We start from the raw sequence: 11,178 nt of genomic DNA, 5'->3' as shown, positions 1-11,178 counted from the left end.
ATCCGTTATATATGTCACTCATTATCACTTTTGTACGGAAATCCCACAACACTTAATATTTTCCTTATGAGCAATTGTTTATTCAAAGCCTAAAACAGGAGTACAAGCTAAACTATGATGTTATAACTCAACACTCAGTCATATGATAATGATTGGCACAGTGTCATTCAGCTAAATCCTCTACAAGATATCAGCCTTTGGCATGTGTAGATGAGAAACTATTGGAGGGAAGGAAAACAAAAGGGACAGAAAAGGATGTGAATGATAAACTTAAGGAGGTTATAATTATAGGTGATTCCTTGACAAAGCTTGTGGATAGGATAGTCTGTGGAGTAAACAGGGAAAAAAGAATTAGATTGTGACCCAGGGGTATAGGTGAAGGATATAACTGACAGAGTAAGAGATATAATAAAGGGGGCTAGCAATGATGCAGTTTTTGTTGTGCACATAGGGGCCAATGATGTAGTGAAAGGTAGGTGAGAGGAGCTAATTAATAAGTATAAGGGGTTGATAAAGGCAGTTAAAGCAAAAGGCCATAACTTAATTGTGTCCAGGATACTGCCGAGAATTAATTGTGGAGATGGTTGGTTGTTTTGAATTTCGTGCAAAGCTACACGAGGGCTATCTGCACTAGCCATCCCTAATTTAGCAGTGTAAGACTACAGGGAAGACAGCTACTCATCACCACCCACCACCAACTTCTAGTGAGATTAGTGAGATTGACCATCACATTATAATGCCCCCATGGCTGAAAGGGCAAGCACGTTTGGTGTGATGGGGATTCAAACCTGTGACCCGCAGATTGTGAGTTGAGCACCCTAACCACCTGGCCATGACGGGCCATTGTAGGAATGAAATTATGAGTAGGTCACTAGGGCTTAGATTAATATGTAATGATGAACAGATTGGTTCATTGGACTTGTGGGATCAGTTTGATGGGAGAAAGAAGCTTTTTGGTATGGATGGTTTACATTTAAATAGATTATAGGGCCTGGCTTGTTTGCAGGGGCTATTAACTCAGCTCTAAGTGAAGTTTTAAACTAGGACCAGACAGTGGTGAGGGTCAGGATAAACTAAATGACAAAAAAAAACAAAAAAATGTAGAGAATAGTTTAGCATAGAAGTAGTTCTAAGAATAGGTTTAATTGTTACTATTGTAGTATAAGAAATATAAGAAAAACAATAGATGACTTTAGGGCACTGGTAGAAATGGAAGATTTTGATATAATGGGAATAAGTAAAACATGGTTAAATGTAGATGATTCTGCTGACAGAAATTTCTCTGAAATAAAGGGTTTTAGGTTATATAATAGAGATAGACTACTGAAGAAAGGGGGGAGGGGTGAGTTTATATGTAAAATATGAATTACATCCTGTTGAAGTTGAGGATATCTAAGATAATGGCAAGGATATTGAATCCATTTGTGTTTCTATTAGCAGACATAAAGAGAAAAGACTTTTAGTGGAAATTTGTTACAGCCCACCAGATGATACTGATGAAATTAGTGAGAACATTTACAGTGAGATTAAGATTTCAGCTGTTAATGAGGTTATAGTTGTGGGTGATTTTAATTTCAGGAATCTAGATTGGGAAATGCTTGAATCAAACCATAATGGAAAAAGGTTTTTGGAAACTGTTCAAGATAGGTTTCTTCACCAATCGGTCAAAGAGCCCACTAGAAACAATGATATTTTAGATTTATCGTTAATTTCTAATATAGAAATGATCGAGAGGGTGGAAATTGGAGAACATCTGGGTGTATGTGATCATTGCTCTGTTAGGTTTGGAGATAAGGAATAATGATATTTTGGTTACAAATTTCAATAAAGCCAATTTTGAAGGGATGCGACAAAAAGTATTTGTTGTGAATTGGGCAGCTGAGTTATTTGGAGACACTGATCAGATGTGGAAAATTTTTAAAGATAAGTTTTTAAATATTCAAGGAAAACATACTTCTTGTAGAAAGAAAGGGGTAGCTGCAAGTAAAAAAACTAGGTTGGCTCACAAAAGGTATAAGAGATAAAATTAAAAAAAAGCATTGTAAATTTAAAAAATTTTATTGACTGGTATGATGGGAGATTTAGAAGGTTCTAGAAGATCAAGAAAGTTGGTGAAACAGGAAATTAGGACATCAAAAAGGTAGGCTGAAAATGTGAAAATTATCAGTAAGGATTTCTTTAAAAACATTAAGGGTAAATAAAATGATAGGATGGGGGATGATCGATTGAGGGATGATAAAGGAATTCTTGTATCTGATTATTATTAGATGGCTGGATTATTAAATTCTGCTTTTTTCTTCAGTTTTAACTAATGAAAATATAAGCAGTATCCATCATCTTGAATAGTTGATAGATGGAAATAAGGTTGAACCAGATAATTCTGAGCTTTTTAAGAAAAAATTGGGAAGTTTAAACAACGATAAGATTCCTGGATCTAATCAATTCATATACATCTTCTTCCCAAATTTTCTCTTGCTTTAGTTTAAATTTATATTTTTGTCAATATAGTCTATGGTATTGTTGGGGTCTTTATTTGTACTTAACTTTATAAAATTGTTATTATCTTTTAAAACATTACAAATTTTTCTCTTGTAATTTTTTTTTATTTAGGTTTAGTTAATATATTAGTATTTATTTTACTATTAATTTAACAAAATGCATTTAATTTATTTTTTTAAATTACACTCTTTGTTATTATTGTATTATATTTATTAAGAGCCAAGAAGTAAAAAAAAACAACAATAGTAATCAAGGTTTGTAGATTATAAAAAGAAAAAGAAACATATTTAAGAAATAATTTTTTTTTGTGATTTGATTGTTGTTGAGACAAAAAGCCAAAAAAATGAGCTTTCTATGCTATGCATACTGCAGGATTCAACTTTGAAGTTTATTGCAATAAGCTTTAAAGTTTACCACTGAGCCACCAGGAAGCTTGGTAATATATATGTATTTTTTAGTTCCTGTAATAAGTTTTCTAATAGCATAGGTAAAGTGTCAAGTTTTAATTTTCAAGGAGTTAAACAGAAATGAAATCGATGTGCTAAACCTTTTATTTTTTAAATTTAACTCTGTTTAATTAAATCATTGAATTCAAAATTAATTATTCTTGGAAGATTTTGAATTAATTCTAAGATTGATTTTTATTACATATTCAAGTGGATACATTTCATATTTGAACCTAAAAAACTTATTTTTTGCATCTACATTTCTTAATCAATCAGCACCAAACTTGACACAATGATACAGGATGACATGAGAAAGGTCATGAGGGGGTTTGGACCCCCTATCTGTTAATAGAATTCTTGAAAACACCATGTCTTTCTTTTCAATATTGGTACTTTTATGTATTTTTATTGCACTTTTAATGTTTATTATGTTAATAAAAAAACATAGAAGCACAATTTCCTATCCTTTGTTACAAACATTTTTTTATTTCACCCATACAGTGGATGGCTATTCCAGCTAGTCTATTTATAAGATGGAAAACTTTACTTGCATACCTACATGTTTGAAAGTTTAAAATTTAAGTAGAAATGTTGAGGAACAAATGAAAATAGAGATTATTTAGTTAAGCATGCTCAAGAAAGATTGTTCTTAAAAATAAACACTTTGTGCCATGTTCATGGTTAATTAATGCTTTACTGTAGTATTATGAAGTCTTTAAAAGAGGAGAAGTGCTTTGTGAAATTTATGAAAAATGATAATAAAACAGTTTTAAACCATCCCTTGAAAATGTCAAGCTGGGCTTGTCAAAGTTAGTTGGGAGTTTTTGTTGAACCTGTGTGCATATTTTATTAATTCTTTAATAATTTGTACATTATTATTATGTTTTTTTTTATCAGCCTATTTGATGATGTTGGAGAAACAAGAGATGGTTAGCACTAGACATAGGCCATAAAGCAAATATAACTTTGTATTTTTTGTTGTTGTTTTGCAGGTTTTTGTCAAGAAAAATGACATCTATTATGTACCAAGCATAGGTGCTAAGAGTATACAAATAACCAAGACTGGCAAAGATGGAGAAATTTATAATGGGATTCCTGACTGGGTCTATGAAGGTATTTTATATGATTAATAATGTTGCTCAAACAATTTTGATTTCTACATAAATGTACATATTCACGAGTGAATATATTTGTCTGTGCCTTCATAATTTTTTGTTTGGTTTAGATCATTTATTTTCTTTTGTGGGAATTTCTATTGATACTGTAAGATATAAAAAAGTTAAATTAACAAAATGTTGGATACATATAATAGCTTTTTCATAATTTCTTTTTGGCTGAATAAACTCTGACACATTTCCTTATAGATAAGCCATCAGTACTGAACATCATGGTATATAGTAAGCTTTCATATATTAAACATATTAAATTACTTGCTCTTGCTAATGAGATGCCCTGTCCTTGTGGCTCATTTATTGGAATTAATTTCTACGAACACTAAAGTGTTGAAAGTTTAAATTCAAGTAAAGTTTAACACCAGTAACTGTATATATGTAAGCATTTTAAGGACTTTACTATGTAATAGTAATCATACAGAAAACTTTGATGAGCTAATTAGTATGCAAATGTAATTCTTAAGTCTTTTATGCTAAATATTGTTGAAGAATAGTTAGTTAATTAAAATGTCTATAGTTTATTCTGGTCATATTTAAGTATTCAGTGGCATAACGTACAGTTAACTCATATCAGTTCTAGCTGTCTAATTAATTTCAAAAGAAAACTTGTATTATTGACTTTAGATAAAGTACATCAATATTAGGCTGATATTAAAGCAAAAGTTGAGTTCTTGGTTTTGTTTTAATTATGCCACTATTACTTTATTGATATTAATGCAACACTTGAATTGTTGACTTCAGTTGGATTAAAGCCACAAGCACAAGCCTACAGAAGCGATTAAATGATTAAGAACTTATTGAATGGCTCCCATTATCCAGTACTTGATGCTTAAATATGTAAGTGACAATAATCCTCCAAAATGATTAAAATGGCAAGGAAACATCTCAAAACACATCCAATAATGCCTTAAATGAACAATCTTTCTCAGCCTTTCACAATTAATTTTACAAGTAGATATTAAACAAAACATGGGTTACTGGGTTTAATTGAAGTACTTTCAGGTGAAAATGGTGACAACAGTCGATCAAAAGTATCACAATAAAGAGATTCAAAATGATAAATTTTGTCTAGTAAACAGTCAAAACTGAACCAGTGAAATAATCATATCAGACAGTTGTTTTAAATAAAAACAAACAATCTTCTTTTGTGAACAACAATGAAGTGTTTGGTGCAATTTTACTGTATTTTACACTGTTAAAATGATGTTTCTTACTTATACATAATCATAATTTAGGTCACTCTGTAAAGAAAGAGGTGATTTCTGCAGTTAAACCTTGCAGAGCTAACACTGTAGTTTGGTCTGACCAAAGTGTTTGGTGCAATTTTACTGTATTTTACACTGTTAAAATGATGTTTCTTACTTATACATAATCATAATTTGCAGCACCAACCATTGGAGCTAATACAGGTCACTCTGTAATGAAGGAGGTGATTTCTGCAGTTAAATCTTGCAGAGCTAACTCTGTAATTTGGTCTGACCACCCGTAAATTCTAAATGCACCTAATATGGGTCAATATCAGTGTTAGTTTAAGTTGCAGATCTATACTCCAGCCTCTGCTGTCTGCAACTGGTATGCTGATTGGATTAATTCAAGTTAAAGTAGACCAAACTCTATCCATGAGAATGCTAGCTCATTGTAAGAACATATGTATACATTTAGAAAACTTTTACCTGAACGTGTCTCAAGTAATATACATTCATAAACTAGTTATAAAAGAGTTAGACTGTAGTAATTTCACTACACTAATAACACACCATCACTAAACAAATGATATGTACATGAAGAACTAGGCTTTTTTACTTTTAACTAGTCTACACTGCAACAAATAATTTAATATTAACACAAAATTGGGTTATTTTCTTTGGTTAATTTACACATAAAAAGTGTGTTTTTATTATAAGATTAATTATATCATCACTATTTGGTTTATTTTAAAACAAAACAAAGGCTCTAATCTTAATTAACCAAATGCTGCTCAATTGGTAATAACACAAAACTTTGACCATTGGCTTTAGATGATTTCAAGACAAAATTAAAGTTTTTGACTTTTTCTAAATTACACCCAACACTGGATAGTTGATAATAATAAATATTTCTTCTTTAGTTGAATTACACCACAACATTTTGGCTGTTGTTAACACAGAATAAGAGTTTTTGACATAAGTTGAATTACACCAGTACTGATCAATTGATATTAACCCACAAATAGGATTCTTCACTGTCAGGTTTTTATAGGGCTTGATTCTTTATAGTAGGTGTCTGTGACTTGTTGGCGATAAATTTCAACAATACACAGACAGCACACAATCCACTTGTTTTAAAATAATGTATTCAAAACAAGTCAAACATATGTACAAAACTTCGCTACACTACTGGTTATCAGAGTTGTATCCAGAGCTTTAAATAATTGTCTCTTTTTTCATCAGAGTCCACACAGGCAGGTTCAATTAATTTAGAACACCCTTTGACAAGACAAATTATATTATCCTCTACTCTGTTATTACAATACAAGGCTGTAATACTCACTTTAAAATCACCACTATAACTGTTGGTTACCACAGTTGTATCCAGAGCTTTAAATAATTGTCTCCTTTACTCTATCTCTGTTTAGTTAATATTAACACAAAATTTGAATTATTTGCTGGTAATATATTACACTAAATTTGACAGATTAACAAAAATATTTCAGTTCTTGACTTAATTGAAAAACAATGACATTGTTAGAGAACATTAACAGAAAACTAGGGATCTTGGCTAATCAGCTATAATTAACACATTGTATGGATTTTTATTTTTGGTTTAGTCATTTCAATGCTGAACAGTTAATTTCAACACAAAACTAGTGTTCTTTTATTTGGTATTAATACAATACTCGAGTTTTCTTTTTGCAACATAAACCAATGCCCATTTGTTAATATTAACACAAAACTTGAATACTTTGCTACAATCATCTCACACCAACACTGACTTGTTGATATTAACATGAAACTTGAATTCTTGGCTATAATCATGTAGCACCAACACTAGGAGTCTTGAGTTGGTTTGAATTACACCTAATACTGTTAGTTCATACTAAAAAGAACAACTTAGATGGTTATCTTTAGTTAATTGAATTTCATCTTGAATGGTTGAACAATCATGTAATGAGAACTCTTACTGAAACATATTTATCTTAATAAGTTTTCTTTTGCATTAATATGTACCAAAATTATAATATAAGTAAAATGTATTTGATTTCTCTGAATATTTGTTCTGTTATTTAGAGGAAATTTTATCTACAAACAATGCTCTCTGGTGGTCAGAAGATGGAAAGAAACTTTGTTATGCAACTTTTGATGATAGCAGTGTCCAAGAAATGAAATATCCATTTTATGGGAATTATGGCGATGAAGATAATCTTTATCCCAAAATAATGAATTTAAGATATCCCAAAGTAAGCAAAATTTTGATTCACACTAACATTTTATTTCAGATATTGCCAGATGTTACGATGAGTCTCAGAATTCTATAATTTTTTTTAATCTAAAGTTTCTAATTCATCTGAACATTGTGAAACATTTTAGATTTATTGTTGAAAAATGATGACTTCAGACATTTCATCTTCTCACTATAAGTTTAACATCTCATAAAGAACCATAAGCATAACATAATCCTCCAATTCAAATATGATGTTTTTCAGCTAAGATTCTTATAATCTCTAAATGCCTTAACAGTAGCTTTCCTTACTTTTTGATTATTTCAAAAAAACCTTACCAATATCTAGTTTACTAGTAAATTTCTTATAAGTTTGTAATTTATTAATCATTTGATACCCTATTTATCACTTTAAGAATGGGATTATGGTTACAGCACATAAATTTAGATGAAATACATTCTATTTAAGCAAATGTGATGAGATTATTAAAAGTTTTTTTAGTTTGAATAAATTTTTTCATTTATACTAGCCTCCTGTCAACCATCTCAGTAGTAAGGACAGATGCTAAAATATCATCTTTAACTATAAATAACATTCTCAGTAGTAAGGAGAGATGCTAAAATATCATCTCTAATTAGAGCTAACCTTCTCAGTGCTGAAGACAGATTCTAACATATTTATTGCTAACCTTTTCAATAGTGAAGACAGATTCTAAAATATCCTCTTTAGTTAGTGCTAACCTTATTCATAGTGAAGACAAATTCCAAAATGCAGAGGTGGCTCTAGAGATAGTGAGGCCCTAGGCATGAATCCATGCCTTGAGTGAGGCTGGGAACAGTAATTTTGCTAGACTAAAAAAAAATCCACCTTTATAGATATCTTGTGCGAGACCCTAGGCAGTCACCTAGTTTGCCTTATAGTAGTCACCTCTACCAAAATGTTTGCTCAGTAGTGAAGACAGATTCTAAAATATTTGGTGCTAATCTTCTCAGTAGTGAAGACAAAGTCTAAAATCATGAATATCAAGTTTTTATGTGTAATGACAAATTATCCTTACATTTTTGAAGAAGACCTTTGTACTTTGTTAATAGTTCTGTTAGCTCCATAGATACTATCATTGAGTCTGACTTGTACTGCATAAGTAGAATTTTGTTTACTTCTTTGTACTAGTCTGTTCACTCCACAATTATCTTTCATTTTATTACGTTGTAAGAAGTTATTTGTGCTAGTTTTTCTTTGAACTCCATCACATAAAAACCTTTCAGAACACTTAGAGAATCACTCATAAATTTAATGCATTAAAGAGAGACACAGATTTGTTTGATATATATGTCTTGCACCTCACACATCTTACTTGCCTAGTCTTAGGTCTTTTATTATATATAGATAATATTAAACCCTACATTTCCCTCCATGCCCAATTACAACATGAATATTTAATTTTGATATTTCTTTTGTAAGTATAGGTAACTTTTTCCCTTCTAATATGATCACTCACCTCTTTTCACAGATTATCTATTTTCCTCTTTCAATTACCCTGCATCTGTAATGGGTGAGGGTATTCATTTACTTATTCCCTCCTCACCTTTCTTTTACATTTGGATCTCACTAGGTGGCTAGTGTTGCCTCACAGGGTATACTTACCAAAAATTCCATATCAGGCCAGTATAATGGAAAGTACTGAGTACTCTTTGAGATGGGACATTCTGTAAGACCACTGAAGTTCTACTCATGGTGTTTATATAACTTTTTCCAGTCCAATGCAGACTGTACCCATTCCATGGACTATTATGGAAAAGCTAGCATCAGATTTGTGCATCTGCCCACTTATCTGGCTAGTGCTTGCTGGTTTTTCAAAATAGTTACCCATTTCAATGTCTCCAATAAAAGACCTTTCCAGACTGAAGAATCAATGGGGATCTCGGCAAATTCTCTGGGTCTCCCTTATGTGAATCTTCCCTTTGAGTGGTGCACAAGAGACCCTTGCCACCTACCAGCTCCAAGCCACTGTGATGGTGGATCATGGAGAACCCTTAGAGATTGAGACCTGACAGCTGGTGCTAAAACAAGACATCTCTCAACACTGAGAAGTGAGGCAGGGGTGTTTCCATAGTGTAGTGTGGACCACCCGAACCTTACCTAGATACATCACAATCTCCAAGGGGAGTTTGGACAAACAGCTCACTTACTCTCTGTTTTTCCTTGACCAACTCCTGTAAGGTCATGACTCCACAGTATATGCTTGTGGAATAATCAATATTTTTAATATCCACCTGTGATGTATCACTAATTAATCCCACTTCCACAACTGGCAAAAGGTGCATAGAGTCTGATGGTTGAGTGGTGGTTTCAAAAGTATCTTTATTAGTTGTGCCTACTGCAGTGCCTTCCTCCTGTGAATTGTGTGGGCCTTGGTGTCTGATGGTTGAGGAGCTGTGCACAGATACTTTTCACATGTGCCCTTCTCCCACAGCTAGTATTGGCCTGTAGAAACTGATGGTCAAGGAGGTGAGCATACATGGTACAGTCTGAACTTGCCCCAACCTTACTACATATATTAGCCATCCAATGGATTGTGCAAGCCCTCAGACAGTCATGTATCTATTCTGCTCATCCTTGCAACATTTTTAAAGCTTTTTGCCTCTCCCTATCTTTCACTTGGGCAAAGAGTATACCCTAGATGAGATGAGATGCAGTTTCTCATAGGTTTGCCCCTATGGAGCCCCTTCTATAGGGTGTTGGATCCCAAAAGCTTCTTTTTGACACTCTTAAAAGGTGGTTCATCTCAGTAATTTCTGCACTGGTCCCTTCACCATTTAAATATAGGATTCCAGCTCATCTGTATATAGAGGAGAGTAATCATATCAGAAGTTAACATGTTCCTTATCTGAAAACCCATTTCTCATAGATACTCACCTCTGTACACATTTCCACCTTTCCTCCTCAGTTTTCTGGTGCACGTTTATTGATTACCTCATCAAGGAATGAAGATTTTGCATGTGAATGTAGAGGGAGCATTTGTGCAAAGAGGTGTGTTGCACTCCTATTGGTGGAGGGTTTTGCTGATTCATATGTCATCATGTAGTAGCACAATTTCACGTGAATTTTAGGTGGGAATTTCACAAGGCTGGTAGCATGCAAGTCTCAGGCAGAAAAGTACATCTTCAAGAGGAAAATAGTTAATCAGGGTTCAGAGGTGAGCAGCTCTCAGAAATACATTTTCAGATAAGAAAAATTTTAACATCATGAAAAACAGGTAAGTTTGCACTTGGATGTGGTAGGCATCCAAAACATGATGCTCATTTTGGTGCCCAAAAATTGTTCCTTATGAAGAGGAAATCAATTTTTTTTTTATTTTGATGTGGTTGATAAGTACTACAAACATTCAGCTGAGCAACTATTTACACAATTAAGAGACAGACTATGCACGAGTATGAATTTCCATCAGATTTTGAGATAAAGAGCTGTGTGATACAACTGTTTGTTAAGAAGAATAAGTAATGCAGATGTCATTGACCAATTGCCAGGATAGCTCTAGCTCAGCACAGTAAAGTGAAAATATTATAATGTTACGTATCTGCTCGTTTGTTAATTTCCGGTATAAATTCTCTTCGAGGAACTTCAGCGATACAAGTCCTTTCTT

At 32.6% G+C, this 11,178-nt stretch overlaps 1 protein-coding gene across 1 annotated transcript in view; it reads left to right on the top strand.

Annotated features, from left to right (window-relative positions):
• Positions 1-3,937: 3,937 nt before the first annotated feature.
• Positions 3,938-11,178, top strand: part of LOC106472628 (prolyl endopeptidase FAP-like) — a gene marked incomplete at its 5' end in the record, with an annotated part of 43,079 nt that continues 35,838 nt past the window's right edge. Inside the window, 2 exons of the mRNA XM_022401175.1 lie at positions 3,938-4,058; positions 7,384-7,553. Of these exons, the coding sequence (XP_022256883.1) occupies positions 3,938-4,058; positions 7,384-7,553 (291 nt within the window). The remainder of the gene's footprint in view (positions 4,059-7,383; positions 7,554-11,178) is intronic.

This window comes from Limulus polyphemus, unplaced genomic scaffold, assembly GCF_000517525.1.
Source record: "Limulus polyphemus unplaced genomic scaffold, Limulus_polyphemus-2.1.2 Scaffold5476, whole genome shotgun sequence".
NCBI classification, from domain to species: domain Eukaryota; kingdom Metazoa; phylum Arthropoda; class Merostomata; order Xiphosura; family Limulidae; genus Limulus; species Limulus polyphemus.
The sequence above is the reverse complement of the archived record's forward strand: the minus strand, read 5'-3'. Positions and strand labels throughout refer to the sequence as shown.